The 22471-nt window shown below is 39.1% G+C and overlaps 1 protein-coding gene across 2 annotated transcripts in view; it reads left to right on the top strand.

Annotated features, from left to right (window-relative positions):
* The window catches only part of cntn6 (contactin 6), a 107071-nt gene that overhangs the window by 42264 nt on the left and 42336 nt on the right, over positions 1 to 22471 (top strand). For both annotated transcript variants that reach the window (XM_085776464.1, XM_085776466.1), the window contains exons 2-3: positions 14751 to 14812; positions 20067 to 20199. In XM_085776464.1, the coding sequence (XP_085632590.1) occupies positions 20139 to 20199 (61 nt within the window). In that variant the 5' untranslated portion in view covers positions 14751 to 14812; positions 20067 to 20138. The remainder of the gene's footprint in view (positions 1 to 14750; positions 14813 to 20066; positions 20200 to 22471) is intronic.

Raw genomic sequence — 22471 nt, forward strand, 5'->3', positions numbered from 1 at the left:
CATTTGCATTCTGAAATTGAAATGTCTCAGCTTTCAAAACAGGTGCACCGGTGTCCTGTATGGGTATTTGTGCAGCCACTTTGTGTACTGGAAAGTGTTGTTAGAATTTCAATATATGTAGTTACATCAACTGCCTTTTGCCAGAGGAGCTAGGTAAGATTTGACAGTTTTTTCATATGACTCAAAAGCAAAGTGTATCTCACTCATTCCAATGCTCTGACCAAAATTATTTTTGGTCACTTTGTGTGAATATGTCATCATCTGTTTTATGCTGTCAGGGTGGTTGTTTGACAGGCTCAACAAATAGAAAAGTTGTGTTAAACTTAAATAATAGGATATTGTACACCACCAGCCTGCCATTTTTTAATATAAATGAATTCTAAGGCTCTCATGTACCGGCAATGATGAAGAAGCAGTAGAGACAATTGCTCCCCAGTGTGCTTGAGCAGAAGTGTGCTCCACAATTCAGCAGAACAGTAATGAAAACAGAGAATAATGTACTCCATTTACTAATTTCATTACCCAATTTCCCACAGAGATCAATATAGAGTTTGATGTAATCCATCTTAGCTTCTCATCAAGTGCCTGAGGAAATAAGTTAACTTTTTTACTTGACATCACAGTATCTTAAATATATTGTGTAAGTGGATGAAATGCTTTTCTAACGGGCCACTCCAAAGGCTTTACAATCAAGTTCAGCTTAGTTGTCATGGAGAACTTGCCACTTAGCCTCAAACAGCAGTGGGCAATGTCTTCTGTGTCTCTGAAGAGTTTCCAAAGTTGATGAAGTAACCTTAAGGATGTCATCAAGGTTAGCTTGGATTGCATTTATAGACTCCAAAGCCTGCATTGGTGTTTCTGTCAAGGAGGGTCAATTAAACAAACCTGAATTTTAGGAGATATATGAAAGAAAGTATTTTGGTTGTCCTTGCTATTCAACGCTGTGATACTGGCCTCTGCAACATGACAAAAAAAAATTAAAAATGTAAAATAAAGATAGTAAAAAACATTCTCTCAACTGTCCAAACTTTATACAAATGAAAAATCCCTGAAATGTCTCTCAAAGCAATTTGAAAATACAGTTCCCCGTTCCCTTGTAAAACAAATACACATATTAAACAATATTGCATAAAAAGAACACAATCAGACATATATTATATTAAATGCTATTAAATTGCTGAATGAACAAGCTTATTCAAAAAGAAGTTTCAGTGTGTTACTGTAGGTAATGGCTTTGGGTAATGAATTATTCACAAATTATCCATCGCTCATCATGAATCATGGATTGGTTATCAGCTAAGATAAAACTGATCAAACAATCCTTTTTACTCTATTGTGTTTTGCCAAGTTCAGCCTGTTCTCTTGAACTTTCAGAGTTGCCATAGCAAATAGGCAATAGAGTGAAATTATTTTTCTTGTAAGGGAAAATGAATTATTGTATTCAATAAACTCAGAATCCGTCAGTCACCCTGTGAGTAAAAAAGCCAAATTCCTTTTGTAAGGAAGGAATTTCACTTTGCAGTAATGGGTGTTTTCATCTGCGGCTTCATGTCAGTTCTCCAGGTTATCTTTTATATCAATCATTTGTCAATATGAAAAAGTTAATAGTTTTCAGGCAGATGGATGGATCATCTTCAGTATCTGCCTCAGAATTTGTTTCTGTTCACAGTGTAGCTGAGCTATACCATGTCTTATTTTTAGCCCTTGAGAGTCAATGTGGAAAGATTAAGCTGTGGTACAGTATCTTTCCCTTCATCTACTTCCTGTTGCTGTTTTAGCCCTTTTTTCTGCTACTCTAACATTGAAATTCTCAATTTCTAGCCTAAACATATTGTGTATGAAAGCATAATGTGTCCTTTAAGTTGCATAGGAGAGGAGAGAGACATGCATTGGCCACCTCTATGGTGACCTTAGGAACACAACACAACCTTTTTTTTTTCCAGAAAAAAATCTTCATCAGTTTGAATTTTGAACTTGTGATGTGGCTCAGCAGTGACTTTATTTTGAAAAACGCTCTTTTATTTTGTAATTCCTTGCCTTTCTATTGTTTGTTAAAGTCACATGGGTAAGGTCGCAGCTCATCATGTAGCTCTATGTTTTAAGCGGACAGTGCAATTTACCTTTTTCTGTATCTATATTTCAGTTTCACAAGAAAGAGTGTTGGGCTTTGTAAAGCAACTGACAAGACAAAGCGTAAAGCGTCATTTACTTCTCCGTCTGAGTCATCCTTTCACCTTTTCAACGCCACACCAAGTGTTTAGCTATCTGTTACTCAGTGCAGTCACGCACATGCAGTGGGCAGAATAGAACTACTCAACATATTTTATAGTGTCACAAATCCTCACAATACCAATGTCAGTGTTTGTAACTTAGTCACAATTTGGCATTGAACAGCAATCAGGTCTCAGCCAGGTCCATTAATTTATCTTTCTAGGTTTTTTTTTTTTTTTTGCCTTGCTTGAGATAATGAGACATAGAGTCCCTGGTCGTCAAAAACCAATGCACATTACACCAGACACTTATCGGTTTCAAAAGGCAGCATTCATAACGAAGCAGGAAGTGGTTTAACAGGCTGAGTGCAATGTTCTGAATTTGTGAAAGAAGGGAATTAGGGGAACGTAGGGAAATGGCTGCATCCTGCTACACAGTATGATTAAACCTGTCCAGTTCAGTGAAGATAACTGTGTAGTGCTCTCTCTCTCTGCCTCCCTCCCTCACACACTGAGACAGACAAATCAGCTCTCTCTCGCTCTCTCTCCCTCTCCCTCTCACACTTCTACCTGTGACTTCTTCTCCTTGTGTCTTTATTCTCTCCAAAGCTTTGCCACATGTCCTCTACTTCCTCCTGTAGCTGTCCCTCACATTCACAGGCTGCACTTTCACCACAGCATTGCATCCTTTAAAAGCACCCGGTGTTACATTATCAACACAACAAAGATTAACACCAAGCTCTTCACCTGCTGCTTTTTAAAATCTGGTGTTGTAATTTAAAACAGCAAACAAACACATGCATCATAGGTGTCTAGTTGTGTCGTCCAGTTATTCAAAGTTACTGTAATCCACAACTTCCAGCCAATCAGAACCGAGATTTCTCAGTGGCCATGGTATAACCTCTAATAATCCAATCATTGTCTTGTTGCTGCTTGTTCAGTAACTACTGGCTACTCAAATTCAGTGCTGCTCAATTAGCTTTTTTGTGAAATGCCGGATTCAGTGTTTCACATGTGGTGGAACATGAAGAAGACAGTCTGGCATCAGTGTGAATATACTGTCAGTTACATTAATTACTAAGCTTTCACAATCAAATGCCTGGCTCACATGCAGTGTTTTTCAATTTTTAATACAATTTAAAATAAATGACACATTGTCACTTTTACTGTTGCTGAGCAACAACCCTATGGGCATGGTGCAAATCAACACCATCTTTTTTAATGGTCTGTGTAAAGAGGCAAACAACACATATTTCTGGCAGCTCAACATGTAAAACAGGCTCATTCTATAAATTATATAATGTATCTGTCTCATTAATCATTTGGAAATTCTGTCATTGTTGTTTCACATTGTCAACTCCAGCACCAGATTGGCTTATTTCTACACAGTGTGATTTGTGTGTGTGTGTGTGTGGGGGGGGGGGATAAGATGGGTTAAGCAAGCAGGAGGATTGCCATCAATTGATGTTGACCGTCTCCTGGACCTCCAAATCCATTGGCCTTTGTTGTCTTAAGAGGCTTTGAAGGCCTCTTTATCCTTACAAATTAAATTTAGACGGGAGCGTTTTGCATAGGTTGAGAGCTCTAATCTTTCCTTTTGACAATCTCTTTTTCTCCCTCTCTCTCAACAAATTAATAAACGTGCAGCCATTTCATCCATGCTGCACATGCACATGAAAGCGCCGTTGGTAAAGACGCTGCAACAGACATGAATATATTCTACAGTATGTTGGCTCAAAGCTGGTGTGTACAGATCCCTCTTGCAGGCTCACTGAGACTGACATTTCAAATCTCCTGAGAACTGAGAGCAGACTTTTCTCTTCATCAAGCTCCTTCCAAGAAGCCGCCACCGGAACCTCTGAAGAGATTCAACCTTGGAAGCAACAAAATGGCATGAATTTTTTATGGAGCAACTGTATTGTGGGGTTTTCTTCTTATCTTCTGCTGCATTTCCCAATGAAGCCTCTCACTGTGAGGCTCTTAGCCTCCCAGCAAACTCCTTGTAGGCTCCCTCCCAAGATGTCAATGGGGGCTCATCAGACGGCAGTGGACTTCTTCTTCTTAGGTGATGCTCAGTCAAAGCCCTGTCAAGAAAGGCAGTCACCGTTTATATCCTACCTCTACTACAATTAGTCACTGGCTGTGTGACCTATGGGAGGAGAGATGATAAAATCCCTTTCTCCCATCCGAAATACCATAGCTGTCTCCCACATTACTCAGGTGACTGACAGCTACATTTCCCCAGCCAGCAGGACGAGCAGGCAGTGTCGACACAAACTAGAGAAGCTGTGATGATACTGTAAGGTGTGATGATGTGTGTTACAACATCAGCTATTTATGATTGACTCTTTTTTTTCTCCTCCAGATTTAGTTTGGTGTCTTTTTTCTTCTTCTTTTTTTATGTCCCATACAGGGCTGTTATTATACTGCACTGAAAACTGTAATTTTCAGTGGAAGATCTTTCTTAAAGAGGATGCTTTGACTTTTTTTTGTACAGATAAAATATGCTCAGACGTTGGCCAAAACACTCTTTTCATTTTGATTTAGTTTGTTTAACTGAGAAAACTAAGAAGGTCCAATTGATTGTAAAAGTGCTGCAATTTAACCACACAATATAGTCCTTGAAGTAGTAGGAATACTTAGAAAGACGTCCTTGGACTTGAAATGTCCACATCAGACAGTTAGAGATGCAGGATTTCAGTTTCATGGAAATGTATAAGGGGCCTTATTATCCTACCCTAAAAGACCACCTTTAAAAGTTTTTAATCTTTTAGTCTGTGGTGTTTTTTTTTCTTTGTCTGTCTTTTTTTTTTTTTTTTGTAATACCAGACGTATGTGTATTTCGGCGGCAGTGGCTCAGGTGGTAGAGCAGGTCGTCCAATGATCAGAGGGTTGGCGGTTCGAATCCTGCTCTGTCCTGGTTGCTTCTGTAGTGTCCTTGGGCAACTCGTAGTGTCCTTGTCCTTGGGCAACTCCTGATGGGTCGTGGTTAGCGCCTTGCATGGCAGCTACCGCCATCAGTGTGTGAATGGGTGAATGTGATGTACTGTAAAGTGCTTTGGGTATCGTTCAGGTATAGTAAAGTGCTATATAAATACAGACCATTTACCATTCTATGCTGGAACTACAGTGAATCATTAAAGCAGAAGTAAGCGATCCGGTCGTTTTGGCTAATGCTGCGTTCCAGGCAGGCTTTTGAAACCGTAAGTTACAGCTTCAAGTCACGACTTACGGCTTTGTAGCGTTACAGGCAACCCGCAACTCGCGTTTCTCTGACCTGTTGCCTGTGAAAGTGCACTATAACGGCCACTCGTAACTTCCGACCCGTGAACTCGCACCAGATCGAACTGGTACGACTTCACAGGTCGGAAAAACACGAGTTACGGGCTGCCCTGAACGCACCATAACTTCTTCCCAGCCGATGGAGTTAGCAGCCCCCGCCCTCGTCATGGATCTACTGGTCCTCGTCCCTACGTCACCACATTCAGGCGCAGCCCTTGGCTGTACACACAGCCCTTCATGCTGTTCTCTCTCCTCATTGGATAAAAATTGTAGGATACAAGAAAAGTTTTCTCCTCGGCTCAGAGCAGAGCAGAGGGACTGAAAGACCTGTGTTTCGGTCCAAACACTCTATGTAAGTGATTGCTGTCTGAAGATATAACTATTTAAGACTTATATTAACACAAAAATATTGCTTACTTCTGCTTTAATAGTCTTCTGAAAACAGGTTCAGACAGCCAATGATTTATATGTCATGTAACTAAGTGACCAATCACATCAGATGAGAGAGCAATACGTTAGCATATCAATGTGCTAATAAAGAACAAAGATAAAGACCGCTAATTGTTCAGCACGTCTGTGTCTGACTGAATCTTTCCCAGTTGTCCTCCACTAATCATCTTCGTATCTGTCACTTGACAACCCAGTGCAATTATTGGTGATGGGCAGGGCAGAAGACCTGACAGAGTAGATGTGCTTCCAGTTGTAGTTTTCATTTTTCATGTGGAAATAAACAGGTAAAACAAACGAGCAAATCAAAAGCAGGATTCATGGTCGACATTAAAGGGTTAATGGATGCTGTAAATAAATGGTTGGTTTTGATTCATAGTCCAGCACTGGATTCCTGCCACTAATAATGGCAGCAGCAAATGGATGTGTCATATGTGATAATGTCATTTAATTGTGCTCCCCAGAGCAACTGCATTCACATAGTTTCATTTACTTGTGATACAAGTGACAGTGGGAAGACCCATCCTGCTCCCCTGTTTGATATGGAAGCATTCCCAGAGATGCCATTTTTATGTCATCTCATTCATTGTGATAGAGAGCAGGGCTTTACTGTCAAAACACAGAACACAAGGAGCCTGTGGATGGTATCTCAGCTGCCTCATTGTGTGGCGAGGCAATAGTGTGGCCTACAAATATAAAGCCTGCACAGGTAGCTACAGTAGCTATAGATAAGGTGTAAACCTGTAACACAGAAGTATGAATAAAGCTCAAGTCCAGTATTCACTCCCCGTTTTTACTCAATTTTTCTCTCCAATAACTCCAGTGGGAAATATTCATTTGATTCATTGCTAATATGGAAATATTCATTAGTGCACTTTTAGATTTAATATAACTTTAATGAAAAGTAATGATGATAAGTCATAGTTACAAATGTTAGGCTCGGTTTACTGTGACTTAAATTGCTAGTGTATGAAGACCGACTAAATCACTTTTATAATAAATAGAGAAGAGCAAAAACCATTAAGAGCACTAAATCAACAATAGCAAAAGTTAAAATTGCATCCTTAATGCAGAATACAAAGAGTTTATACCTGATGTTTGGGGTTATGAGAAGGTGCTCTGACAAATGCAAGAGACTTAATCTTATTCTCTATCTCACTGCTGAGAACATTACTTATAAGATTACTACACAGATTCACCAACTCCACATTGCCACTTTAAAATGGTGATTTCATTCTACTATAAATAATGAAATCCAAATATGAATACACAAACCCCTCAGGGAAGGTGGAGTTTACTGGTATTTATGGAAATAATATAAGTAGAGTTCATATGTCACTGCAGGCCAGAGGCTGAATCATAAGGATGAACAAGCAGCTCCTAGTAAATGACATGGTTTCTTGTGGGTGGTTTAAGTCCTTTGGCCATATGTATAGTGAGTAAAATATTTGTGTAAAAGTTTCATAATTGGAACATCACAGTTATCATGATTGACAGCTTAGAGAAATAATGTTTCTTTGGTGTGTAACAACATACCCTCACTGTGCTCGACTCGCACCAACGTGTCATTTATCCGAAGACTAACAAAGTGTCTTCTGCTGATGAATTTGTCTCACTTTATTTGCTTCCTTGCTTCAGATGTCGTCATTCTCAGAGAAATATATAAAGCATTTCCTTGTCTTTGCAGCAAATGGACTGCAGATCACAGCCCAGCAGATACATCACTTGTACTGCGAGCAATCAGTTGGAGAGGGAAAGGCCTGATAGGACACGGCTGAATATTTGCAGGCCTGAAATTTGAAACTGTGAATTATTCATTTGTGGCACTTTAATGTATGTGAAAAGAGTTCCCCTATCATTCATAATCTGAACAGCCGCTGTAAAGTAACTCTCTTGCTGTGGGCACTTAGTGGGGTTTCCAGAAGGCCATGTGATACCTGAGACTGAAATAAACGTTCTGCTCATGCACAGATAGAGAAAAACCAGGAACTTTTGCAACATATCTGATACTATTTCAGGATTATGCTTTCCCAAAAATTACACCAAGGGCAATACAAATCATCTAGTTATTGCGATTTTCATCTCACTCTCCAAGATGAGTAATATATCAATAGCCCCTTAGAGAAACAATCTTCAACACACTGTCTGGGAGCTGAGGAACAAGAAATCTTATATATAAGATAGTTGGAAGCATCACATACATTATAAATTACCTGCTGGACACAAAGAACGACACAGACAAATTATGACTTTATGAGTGATGCATCGGGGCGGTGTTTAGCTCAGTTGGTAGAGCAAATGCCCATGTGTTGAGGCTATACAGTCTTTACTGCAGGCGGCCCCGGTTCGAATCCCGCGTCGAGTGGCCCTGTCCTGTGTGACATTCCCCCCCTCTCTGCCTCCCATTTCCTGTCTCTCTCAAACTGTCCTGTCAAATTAAGGTCCTGAAATGCCAAAAACTATATACTTTATGAGTGATGCATCATGATTCGTATTTTGATTTTTTGCTAAATCACAGCTCTTGCCTTACAGGATGAATACCCAGACACAAAACTAAAATCTATGTGTATTTCTACTTGAGACATGAGAAAAAGTCATTAGAATCGCACTTGATTTATCGCTAGCGTTTTTATCTCTGTGTTGGTGCTTGCTCTGTGGGCTTTTCACTGATGAAATTAGTCTCTCTGTAATTCTTGTCTGGACAGCTGTGGAGGCTTGTCGTACACGTTAACTACTCAGGTTTTCCACCTCTCGACAGCAAGAAACCTGTTGCTGCTGCTCAGTCTTGAAATGTAATATTACTCCCCTGGAGAAACTTGTTTCCACACGCATACACAGCAGTTCTCAAGGACAGTGAGCAGATGATTGCTTTTTTTTTTTTTTTACCTATTCATGTATGTGACACTAAAAGAACAGCTGTAGAATATGATGTGTATAGTATGGGCCTGTACTGAAAGTAGAGAGATATGTAACATTAATATAAATGTGTGAAAATCTTACAATATAATTATGTTTTTAAAGAACAATGCTATTATATCATTAATTTGTATATGTCAATATAATACTGAACTAATATTTCAATAGTGTAGTGACATGCTAACCTAAGCATTATTGGTATTTCGTATTTTTATATGCAGACTCAGTTTCTAAAATGAAGTTCAAATGAGACAAAATAAATAGTTGTTATTGTCTTCAGTTTAGTTTTGGTAACAGACCAGCCCTGACTTTTAAGAGTTACAGCTTTTTAAAACAGTGCATAGTATCATTAGTGATTTCAGGAAGTAAGCTGCAGACCTTGTGCTTCTCCTACAGGTTTAGGAAAAAAATAAAATAAAATGTTGTTTGAGGGAGGTCATCCCAAAGTTTGTTTTGTCTTTTGGCACTTGTTATTCAGAAGTTCTGGGTTACGATTTAGTCTTACCATCTCATCTCTCTGAGGTCCCTTTGTTAAGCGCAAAGTCCCTAAAGTCAACATTGGAGCCTAAACAGATAAAGAGGGAATTAAGGTGATTGATCCCTTTTAAATTAACAGCATGCAACAGCTTTAAAGTCAAATTTGTCTTGCCCTAAATTATTCAGATGAAATTGTCATTGGTTATTTACTTTTGTTTCTTTACTCAATCCTTCACTTCTTCAACTCCCTCAGAATTTCAAATTGAGACAGAGTCTGTGCGACACATGAATTCAAATGGAGAGAAAACCATAAATAATTGTGACATAAATTGTTGTCACACAAGTTCTTTCAGGTCATTATAATGCATTTTGCTGTGTTTTTGTTTCTGGAAGGCCTTAAGATTGATATACTAAAGTTACTCAAACTGTACTACCTGGATCATATGTTATAGCCTCCCTGGAACCTTAAACAACACATCCCCATCAATATTGGCACCCTGAACTGTTTTAATCCAGGGCTGTTTTCAGTCTTGAATGCTCACAAGTCAGCCATCATTCTCCTGTTCGAACATTAAGAGACATGGCCATGCTGTTAAAGTCATTATCTGATCCCTGATCACTGCATCTATTGAATAATCTATGTGGCTCAGACAGCACTGATCTGTATGGATGGGGGACCGTGTGCAGACAACTAAAACTTTTGTCTCACTATAAATGTGAACCATTCATGTGTTGCTGTTTGTTGATGGTGATCTTAATTAAAATGTTGCTGTTGTAATGCCACTTTGAAGCTATTCCTTCTCTAACTTTGTTTAGACATCACCATATTGACAGGAATGAAATCAAAATCAAAGATGTTGGAGTTGGTTGTTGTTGGCCTTTTAAAAAAATTGAATCAGAGGGCACTGCAGCATGAAGGAAGCTGCAATATGTCAGAGATAACACTTTTTTCAATTTCTGGTTAGGAAATGGTTAGATTACAGTCCCTACCCGAGCAACATGTATGAACCACCCCAATGCCCTGGAAATGTGCTGGGGTGCATTTTGAATAGGCCAGCATCTACTGTAGTTCTTCATGAAGTGGCCATGGGCATTTTCAATCAATGAGTGATTGATGTTCATTGTTGAAATGAACAAATGGAATAATCCTTAATGTATAGTAATGGATTGAGAGTGCTTTGAAGCTTCAGTTTCTGTGCCAGGTATGTCATCAGTGTCTCAATGTGGCAGTTATCCAGCAGAAAGCATAAATATACCTGAATCCTGTAAGTGTGATAATGAAGCAATTATTGGGATTGGGGAGCTGAAACATTAAGCATAGTGCATTTAAAAAATACAAATACAGTTAATTTTAATATAATATTTTTTATTTTCATCTAATATATTGTGTGTCCTGTTGTACCTATGTTTTTTTCTCTGTGGGAGTCAGTCATCTCAGAATTTCCAATCCACAGGGTATAACTCAATTTCTGATTTGGACCCGGCAGGAAAAAGCTCTGTTATTTTCACGTTTAGCTATTTAGTGTCTTTCAGTGACATGTATTCCACAGAAATTAAAATTTCAGTAAATAAAACCTTTAAATTTCCATCTCTCTGGTGCCTGACTTGCTTGGTCCTTCATAAAGATAGTTTTGCTTTTATGTACTGAGGTTTTGACACGTCCACCTGTGCTGCTGCCGAGGCTCCACAGAGGGGGCTGGAATTTCATTTGTGTTTCTCACAACATTGAAAATTACATTTGAAAGGCCCAACAGTAACACACCTGTCCAAAAAACAATGTTGCGGTTACTCACCTCTCTGTCAGCCGTAAACTTCAGGGGACTAGTTGAATTTTTGGAGGAACATGCACAGACAGAAAGAGAGGGACAAAGTCAAATAAATCACCTTTGTTTTTGCTATCATTTTAGCACCAGGTAGAGATATCAGTATCAGGAGTATTAATTAGGAGTTCTACCTCCTCTTCAACCTTTGCTTTGCATTTTTGTTGTTTCTTTCCATCATGACAAGTAGGTTGTTTTTTTATTTTTCAATTGTATTAAAGCTTAAGAGTTGTGCATCCAGACGTGTTGCTTTGAGTGACAGGTGAATTAGAATGTGCTGGCCCAATTCGGCATGAATTTAAAGGGATATTCCGGTGTAAATTTAACCTATAGTCCAACGCACCATGACACCGAGTTAGACCCCCCCGCCTTGAGAGATTAAGTCTGCTGACCGCTAGCTTCTCTAGTTGTAGCAACTTTAGCAAGTCTATTTTCTCCATGTGCAAACCGCGATCAAGAAGCCACTTAGTATAGCCACAAATAATGCTCAGAACAGCACCAAACGTCACCAACAGTACAAAATGGTCCCAGCACATAGTACAAGGCATCTAACGTCTGTTAACTTTGCCTGGTTTCTATTGAAAAGAGACGAAAACAACTCACCCACTCTCCTCCAGTTATACGATGCAGCAACTTCCCGTGTCCAGGCACTGGCAAAACACGTCAGAGTCCGACTGGCAGCACAAACATTCAGTCTCAGCGGCCACTGGCAGGCAGCAACCAAACTGACCACTTGATTCTCCCAGGTCCAGCACATAGACTCCACCGGCAGATCTCCCTCTTTCTCTTTTCTCCTCCATTTCCTTCAGCTCGTCTTCGGTAAAGCCGGTCTCAAACTGATAGGGGTACACGACATACAGTAGGTAATGAGCGCACAGTAAAAGTAATGGGTTTGAGAATGCAAAAGATGATATATCTGAACGCCCCCCCCCCCCATGCGCCCCTCTTCGTTTCAGACAGATAGGGAAAACCCCGACATGTAGCTGATATGTCATATATCCGATCCCTGATCGGGATGTAACGTCCGATTCCGATCAAGTCTGAAACCACGTGATCGGCCCCGATTTCTGATCATGTGATCGGATCGGGACATCCCTAACATTGAGCTGCACGGTTGGGTGGGTTTGTCATATTTATTGTGCCCTGCAGCTTTAATGACATTTAAATAACAATCTGAAAATCCAATGCTCAGTCTTGCATTTAAATGTATTTCATGTCTTGGAAAGTTTTCAAATTCCCAAAGGAAGCTCATTGTAGTATGTTTTCCTCAATCACAGCTCTTGCATAATACCGTTGCCATGTTCTTTTTATTTCTTTTTTCAAATCATCCTCGGTGAAAAATGTTTGCCATTTTCTTCTCACAAGAAAGAGACAACTTTTCCTTCAGATGCCTGCAATGCCAACTACTGAATGTCAAATATTTTCATTATTGTGGCCAATGTAAGCAGGGCTGGCTCCATCCACCTGCAGAATCAATCAGTCTTTTTGTGATGGCTCTGCTGGAGTTTGTCGTGCTGGAAACCAAATTACACTGAGTAAATGGCCTCAATGGTGCCAGTGCAGACATCCAGGTCATTATGATTAGTTTTGGTGCGTGTCTAGAAGTACATGTTTGTGATATCTACCTTTTTTATCCTAATAAAGGGCATCTCTTGCGCAAGAACATTTCCATATTCAGAAAAGTGGGGGCAATATTTGTTCCTATGTCCTATATAATGTAATGGTTTATCCTTTGTACAGAGTGTCTTATTTGATGGGGAGGTGCAGCTGCTCAGCACAGTAGCCTTCTGTCATATGAAGGCTACACCTTTGTAGTCCTTATTCTGTGAAAGGGGCTGCTCCTGAAATGGGTCACAGCTGCTGACATAATGAAGTCCATTTGAGAAGGTGAAGTGTTTAAAGAAGAACTAGGAAACAAATATCAAGCTCCCCTACATCTTAACTCTGGCTCTTATTCAAGTTTAAAGTAGCTTTCTAGTATGTTACTAATCTTGGTAAGCTAGAGTAAGTAAGCAAATTTTAGCCCACTGAGTTTTCAAGATTGGTAAAATTGTGAACAACAAAGGAAAATTGCCATCATTTAAATTGGCTAGTTTAAAGGTCCCACATTTGATATTTTTCTGGTGATTTATTTGGGTGTTGAAGCGTTGACTGTTTTCTGTGAGGTTGCATCAACATTTGGCACTCAAATCCTGTAGGTAGGACAAGCAGGTCCAGGAGGGGGGTGTTGAGGCATGGCGAGGACTGAGCAGTGACTGCTTTGTTGTGACATCACAAAGATACAAAGGTCCTGACAGCTTGTTTTGGGGCTCAGTTTTGTGAATACAGGCCATATTCTTTTCTCTGTGCACAGCTTGGACTTATACAGCCTTAATATAGAATCTAGACCTGCTTTAAAATCAAAGAAGGCATGGAAATCCATATACTTAAACCTCATATGATGCAAGAATCATCTTATATTTCCATATTTATATTATATTTCCAAGCAGCACCATGCTGCATTAGTTGAACTGCATTAGTTCCCATTGTGGTTGGAAACATTCTGATTCAAGATACATTTTCATATTCAAACTATTTTAGCACTACTTTGCATCAGTATGATGAGCTGTTTACAATGTGTTCCTTTCAAATAGTAAAAACAAATAGGTTGTAGTTTTAATAGGTAAGTGTAGTGCCTCACTGGGTCTAGTAACCCATGGGTCGTGTTGTTTTCCATTGCTGTTTCTTAATAATATCTTAACCCAACATTAAACCACTGTCCAGGCCACAGATGGACTATTCAGTATAATAGTGTGACAGGGTTTTTGGCGGATGGAAATGACAGAAAGGAAGCAACAAGTTGTGACAACATGTGTGGGCTGTGTGTGTACCCGTCATATAACTAATATTATTAATCTTATAACAGTTTTTTTATGGCTTTATTTCAGATAAATAAAGCTTCAGTTCACAGTTTCTAGGAGAAGCAATGAAAATGAACATGAAGAAAAACAATTTAATCATGAAATCCATTATAAAGTCTGCCTGTCATATCTGCAGCACTTGTCCTTGGCCATGTGCTTGAATAACAGCAATCCTATAGAAATACATGTTTTATTTCTAATCTATATACAGTATATAAAACATTGTAGGATTATAGAGGAGGCACTATTCAGAAAAATAAAGCCACAGTGGTGTCTGTTCAAACAAAGAGGCACTGAGTCTGTTTGATCTTTGAATGCTGATTGAATGAGCCCATATACAAATACTGTTTTTGGCTATTGCCAGCAGTGAACTCATCATTTAAATGAAATATAATCATAAACCTATTCTGCCCTGTTGAAGGATAAAACATTCATGCAGGGGCTTCGATATGCATGTTTGTCAAGAGATTAGTTCTGCATATTTAAATACTTGTAACCAATATTTGTTAAATTCAGACCCTTCATTCTGCAATGTGTTGAAGGAGCAGCCCACAACCTGCTGCATCTTCTTCCTGCTGCAGACTAACTGAACAGACTGCTTCAATCGTCATGTCTTTAGATTATTATGGCATTACTGTATGTTCTCAGTTTCTCATGTCCCTCTGTGTTTCTTTCTCTCTGTTGTCTCTGTCTCTTAGCTGGCCAAAGGGCTGATTGTGTCTTGCCTTTGGAAGAAGAGTGAGAAGACTCCACTTAGTCTGTGAGTACTCAATCAGCGGGAAACATGCTTGTCTGTTGGGCTTTGTGATTTATTACATGCTACAAATGAATGTTTTTCAGGTAGAGGAGCTGTGGTAGCATATAATGATCTCCTCTTATATGAAATGTGTGTGGACAGATGTACAAGTGTGTGGGGGGAGATTCACATCAGCGACTGAATGCAGTATGAATTCTGACCATTGTGATGTGGTAAACTAAAGCATCCAGTATGTTGTATTTATATAAGAGTTGAAATGGTTAATGGGCTATGGAACTCCAAAAGATTCATAACTAAAAAACAGTATTAGAAAAGATATTATGAAACAATTAAATTAATTAATTGTGTAAAATAATGTCTCTTCACTGTAGTCAGTCATCCAGATATGTAGTATGCATTGTAAATGTGTACTGTAGGCTAAATATTAGATTAGGGTATTTAGCTTCTACAAGAAAAGAACAATGACAACAATTAAAATAGTACATTTTGTTTGATCAGGTCATTAACAATCTATAATATTCTCTGAAACACCATGCCCCTTAATTTACTCATCAGTCTCTCTGCACCCCCAGCCATCATCCCCCAGATATATAGATACAGACAATATAGACATCACCTGTCATCAGTGTGCACACGGTGGAATACAGAGACATGCAGGGATTGAGTGCATGCAGCTAAGAGCACTGACCAGAAGAATTACTGTACAGCACAAACAGTATTAAGCTAGTGGTTTATGATGTGAAGCCAGTATTTATAGTGTTAATCAGTGTGAGAGTGTTTGGGCCAAAGTTACACCCTCCCCTGTTGTGTATACCCTCAGTCACCTCTGCTGAAGCCTCGTGAAGATAAACAGATAATGTTCCGACATGTCTTTGCCGATATTCTTCATTGGATGTTTCTCATTAGTTTCAACTTATATTGTGCATTGAACAACTATCAGAAAAAAGTTTCCCTTCAGGTAATTTATAGGCTGGTTTCCACTAGAAAGTGGCAGGAGATGTGAAAACCAGGACACTTTAAAACATGAAACCTTCAATGTCTGAAAAATGAAAATAAAAATTACAGCCTGCGTGACTCAGAGGCCGATTTTAAAACCTGACCTAACTTTCTCCCATGAAAAGCAATTGCTGATAAAAGACCACTGAGGTTCTTTGTATCTATTTTTCCTTAAGCATTTAAGTATTCACCTCACAGATCTCTTCAAACCTCATGTAAGTTTCTGTTTGCCGAGTCTGTATTGAATTGACAGGATGTTAGCTTTCAATATTCTCCTCCTTCTCTTAGTCAATGTGTTATATATATATATACTCAAACAATGAGTGGCAGCCTGCCACCTGAGCTGCAGCACTGCTCGTGCTCCCTTGTGGCGGACCGGATTTAAGGTGGACTGTAAACTGAGATCAGGAGGCTCATCTGGATATTCACAGTCTGGCACCTTTTGTGAACTAAAGCCTGTGGAAATCAGACATATTCTAACACGAGTATTAGTTTATTGAACAGTTAGCAATGAGCAAGGCTATATGTTTTCAGAGTGTTGGTGCTCTGAGCCGTGATAATGTGGCATCAGGTTGATGACTTTATAAGCCCTGTGAGATGAATATTGTGGTATCATGTAAAAAAAAAAGGGAAAAAAGGCTTTAATTACCTCTTGCAAAGCTGCTGAAGTTAATTTCTCCGGTCACGTGTTTAACCAATTACTCAGAGCCTAATGAAGTGGAACATGGCTCACTAGAGTTCGCAGGACACCCTCTACCCTCCTTTTTTTTTTTTTTTTCTTAACCTAGTTTGGCTATTCCAGAGTGGCAAGCTAATCATCACTAATCATTAAACCAGGCAATACTTCACTCTGGATACATACATTTATTCGTGTCAATACCCATACCTCGTTTAATCATTTCTCCACAGCTATCTCAATATCACGGTCTGGGGAGACAGGCGGGGGAAGCACATTATCTATGCAATAGTGTTACAGTATTAGGGATTATCCCTGACAGATAGTTTCCCTTCCAGGCACCATTAGCCTGGCCTCATCCCATTTGGTATTTCCAACACCTGCGACCGCCATCCGCCGGGCACAAGAATTATTACCATTGTATTTTTTCTAGGGTATATAAATTAATCATAGGAATCACAAGCAACTACTTTAAATTTCTGGACTGTGACCAAGAAACACATCCTCCCCAAGGATGCCAAGGACCTATGCATCATTAAAACAGAGTTGTGTGCTATCTGACAGGGGAACAGTGCCAGCTCCCTCTCTCATATACCTCACGGGATTAGTGGTCTCTGCGTTTCTGCACTGTGCATAATAGCTACTGTCTATGGCTAAATGAAATCAGGGCCCTTAAGCCTGACTTTGAATGCTAAACGAACAAAGGACATGTGTTTGCCCGTAGATGAAATAAAGTTGATCAGCTTGAAAGTGAAAGTGGATAGCTGACTGCAGCGAACGTAAATTAACATCGATCATTGGGGCAGAGAGCGTACGCTAATGACTCAAGGCTGCAGGGGCTTGTTAGACAACCTCAACCTCCTGCAATGGGCTGTAATGGTAACCATATCCTCACAATCTGCAATGGCTCCTCGTTGAGCAACCTCACACTGGCCAATAGTCTGTCTTCAATATATGCATGAATGAATTATATGGACATTAATGTGTAAATGATGATTACCTAAAAGTTATATGTCCAGTATAGTGCAGTTAAATGTACTGATCATGCTGCGGTGAGAGGTAAATGCTTCTCATTAGAAGTTTTTATATCATTCAAGCTCAGATTCTATCATGAAATGGCAAAGAGATAATTAGAAACATCAGTCCAATCAATATGAAGAACCTCATCCATTTTATATGTAAAGTTTTATGAGGCATTTACTAACTGTCAGTCAAAATCACAGGAGCACTTTCTGTGAGTTTTCATGTGAGTGTAATTTGACTTGTTCTCACATGGCACTTGGCAAGCATGTCTGAATTTTAAAACACATTGATTTGGAATTACTTACAGGTGGCGGCCTATAACAGTATTGATTGCAGACAGGCGTTTTGACAAAATGTCTGGAAAACATTTCACATTGATTTAAAGTTTCTCAGAGCCTGTTATAAAGAAAAGCCTTGCATCTAACTGTAATTATATGCAGCTTTGTGTCGTTCACTTATGACCTATTCATCCAGCACACATAATCAGCATATAATTACCTTTGACTTTAAAGGAGACTGAGAATAGTGCGAGGCAAAACAGTTTATTGAAATAACTGAGCTTTTCTCATACTTCGAGTAGGTCAAAAGATTCCAGCGTCTGTGGATAAAGTTTCTTCATCTGTTTTCCCCAGAGCAAGAGAAATGTATCAACCCAGTGATGCTAATAACTAAAGCTATCAACCAAATCCTATGCTATTGATCAGTCCTTTCCTATGTGATTGAGACATATGGCAAAACGGTGGCCATGATGACAAACAAAAAGACAGACAGATGGGGGGAAAAAAAGTGGAAACCAAATCAATAATGATGACTGACAAGATGAAGCTTGGGTGATCAGTATTGTGCTCTCTTAGAATAAATAATGGAGAGCAGAATGAATCTACTTCACTGTCTACACAGCTAATGCTTTTCCTCCCTTCTTCCCACCATGATTAGTGATTTGCCCTTTTGTGTTACATCTATCTGTCTGCAACAGTGTACTACTGGAGCTCAGACAGAAGAGGACAAAGGAAATCTGAGCAGAAACATTATGCTGGTGAACTGTATGAGCTAATAGAAGTTCCTCAAAGAAAAGCTTTTTACATCCAATTTATGTAAATCTCAGAGCAGTATAATGTTTCTGATTCAGACTAGAGAGATTAAATATATTAGGTGGGGTCAATACATCCAAATCTTTACAGTAACTAAATAAGAAACAAGGGGGTCATTTGAGGCATCAGTAGGAAAAGTATAAGATCATTTTTGGTACAAGTGAAAGACAAGGGACATTTACGTATGTTTTTTTTTTTACTTCAAAAATATAAACCACATTCTATTAGTTAAGACCACACAGACAGGTTTTTAGATTCAGGATGACTGACACAAATCATTGTTTCCAACTTCCTACATTAGAAAACAAGATATTCCTTATCCCTGAAGAACTTTTTTGAACTGCTTACAGTTAATTAACCACATTTTTAATAGTGACATTTTGCCAAATCCATTATATTACCTTATTTTTTTATATTATATTACATTTATAATGTCCCATTATGATTAACAGCATTACTGCTGATGCTACTACTACTGCTACTAACAACAACAGTAATACAAATAATAATACATCAATTAATCAGCAACAGTAATTATGTTGCATTGTTCAATGTCCCATCAGCCTGCCTCTTATGTTCCTTGCATACTGACTGAGTCTTTTGTATCTAAGTTGGTGGTGTGATGCCTTTATGGGTAATTGCTTATTTAATAATCTCCTTTACAGAGGCAGAGTGACTATTAAATAAACATTAAAGTTGTGGAGCATGAAACCAAAACAAGCAGCTAAAAGATGCTGAATTGTTCCATATAGAGTTGAGGTGATAATTCTCTGTAGGTTTATCACTTGTAGTAATTAGAAATCCTCTGGCATACATTCAGTCATTTGATCACCGAAGCTTTCAGCTCAGAAGACCAGAGATGTGTGTAACACAGACCGCAGTAAAACGGCATGAAATGCTTTTTTTTCCTGCTTTTTTTTTTTTTGTCATGAATCGATGTCAATAGTTCCTGGCATCATGATCTATGGTCTGTCTGTCTACATGGTTTGAAGGGGTTTGGATCATTTGCCCACTGACGGATCATTTTTCTGCCTCAGTTCAGTCTGTCTGTCTTCATTCATTAGCATTGCCTGTGATGCTGCATATACCATGCATTTAACACTTCACACATTCTGCTAGAGTAAATATGTTGAACCAACAGCTTTTAGAAAGCTTAACATTACCTTTGGCAGGATGCTCAGCTCATCTGTTGCAGCCAGTGCAGCTGCTCGGAGCCTCTTTTTTTTTGTTTTGCTTGACTTGCTATTGGGAGATAGTGTAGTAGCAGTATGTATACACTAAATATCAGCTCCCCAGTATCAACTGCTGGCTGGCCCTTGAGCATGGGATCTTGGCTCTGCTTATTTAGTTGAATGAATTATTAATGGCTCACAGATTTTCCACAAGTTGAAGCCTATATCTTTTTTTTTCTTCTTTCCCAGCGGACTCCATGTAGACTGCATCTCCACAGTACTCTTTCTTTTTCTTCCAGAGCCAAACGAAAGACTGTCTGTCCACTATCTGGTCACTGGATGGGAAGAAGAAGAATCTTTGACCTTGGAAAATGAAGATGTTGTTGCCATGGGAACTGTTAATCCTTCTGTCACTCAAAGAGTGCCTCTCTGGTAAGATGCCGAGTCAAGTTGCCTTTCATGACACATCTGATATGCAAACATCTCTCACAGGGAGGTTTGAGTCTTTCTCATGCAAATTTAGGTTACAGCTTCATTTGAAGGGGAATGAGAGTTCTCTCAGAAGGGATGATCGTTTCAGTAGCTTTCGTATCTGGGCAAAATCTACAAACACGAAGAACATGACCAAGTGTCTAGGTCTCAGTTCAGTTTGAAAGAGCTTAGCAAAGCATTTCAAGGCAAATAAGAACCACGGTGTCAGACGTCTGAATTTAGTGCCGTACATTTTGTGACTACAAGATAAAGTCATCACAAGGTCAGACTGTGAAACTGCCACGTGTCAGAAGATTGACTATGATAATGACATTTTGATCTCAGTTGTCAACTGCAAACAGAGTTTAAATTTTCTCTCCAGAGCAGCATTGATAAATGTAGCTCACTCTCTCTGGGCTTCTTTTTTTATGCCTCCCTGTTTTATAATGCAATTTTCCTGCTTTATGTACCACTACTGCCACTTACATGAAATGTGGCAAAGCTCTATAAAAATCCACACTAACTCTTTTCTTAACTCTAATTTATTCTGCACACCATCCTCAAAAACACAGATCCACAAAATGCTCTGTTAGCTGAGAGAAAGGAAGAATAGCGTCCGCCTTTAGTCCTCTAATTCCGGCATGAGCTGCAGCTAAGGAGTTAAAATCTCACTATAAGCGCTCACACTTTATGTCTGAAGAGGGTAACTTTTGCCGACTAAAAAAAAACGAGTGAGATTTAATATTGCTAGTCACATTTGACGGATGTACTGTATGGTGAACTCAAGCCAACCGTTTACAAGTCATCAAACAAATACATTTAAATGTATATATTAGTATATCGAGTGGGGCCTATTGTATTATTTATAGCTCAATTTCCATTGATTTAGTATCTCATCTCAAGTCAGCAGTTTTGTGGTACAGTATATGTGCAGGCGGCAAACACAAGAGCAGAGAAAAAAGGGTTATGCACATGGCAGGATAGCACGCTGCCCGGTACACACACATCCTCATTACTGATCTCACATTTGTATGGATTCCCATGAAACCTAATTAAGTGTAATTTGTATGTGTGTGTTCATGTGTGGTGGTGGTCAGTCCAGTTGGTGTGTTTACAGGGTAGCATACACACAAACCCACTGATCATTTCCCAGGTGAAAAAGCCTAGCTATTAAAGGTTCATTAATTTGTTTAATTTAAAGGACACTGCAACCAGGGTAAAAATGAAACACCTCCCTCAGAGGCTGGGGAAACAAGGCTCTTACCTGAGGCAAAGACTCCCACTCATTAGGATGATGATAAGGGAGGGAGTACTCTTTGTCCTATTCAAGGTTAGAGATGTGTAAAAAAAAAAAAAAAAAAAAACATTTCATCAAGTGCACACAAATAGAAATGAACGTTTTTTGTTTTTTTTTAAAGAGGATTGCTATGATGTGCAGTTTGGTACTGTATATGACACACAGTGTTAGATCAAAAGGGAGGCTGGACACCAGTCAGTGTGTGTGTGTGTGTGTGTGTGAATGCGCATCTATTGAAGAAATGTTAGATTTCACAGGAGTAATTAGTGCAACATCAGTTAATTACTCCTGTGTATTGATAGTCTGGCTGGAGCTAACCAGAACAACAAGCTCAACTGAGCTGACACACAGGCCCAGGCAACATGCAGCTCTACTGCTCGCTAATAATTATAAGCTAAGCATAGTAACTGATACACTGATCTTGTCAACACCTTCACAAACTTCTCCTCCTTGTATTAACATAAGATAAAATAAAATTGAATAGATAAACCATAATGTATTTACTGGCATACAAGCCAGTGCCTTGTTTACGTTTGTATCAACTTTAAATGAGACGAGGCTCATTTTGATCTCCAAGCCTCGTTTGTCCTGTTAAATTTACCACAGTATGCATTAAAAGCTTTCTAGCATTTCATTGGACGAAAGCTCTTCCTTTCTTAAACAGGCCTTCAATTGTAAAACAAAAAAAACCAGCAGGATTAGAGGACAGGGTGTACACATGTATAACTACAGTGACTGAAATAGAACCGTTTTACTGTACATTATGACTGACAACAACTGGTAGCTAATTCAACCACTTACTTTTTGCTGGTACAGCCACTGTTTTCTCTGGAACTGATGAGAAGTGGGAAGTGGGAAAAGGTTGATTGATCAGTACAACAATTATGTTCTTTTTCTCCATTTTCTGTAACTCCACTTACAGTACAGTTCAGTAAC

Source organism: Trachurus japonicus, chromosome 5 (genome assembly GCF_045865225.1).
Source record: "Trachurus japonicus isolate A0001 chromosome 5, Traja_1.0".
Classification (NCBI taxonomy): domain Eukaryota; kingdom Metazoa; phylum Chordata; class Actinopteri; order Carangiformes; family Carangidae; genus Trachurus; species Trachurus japonicus.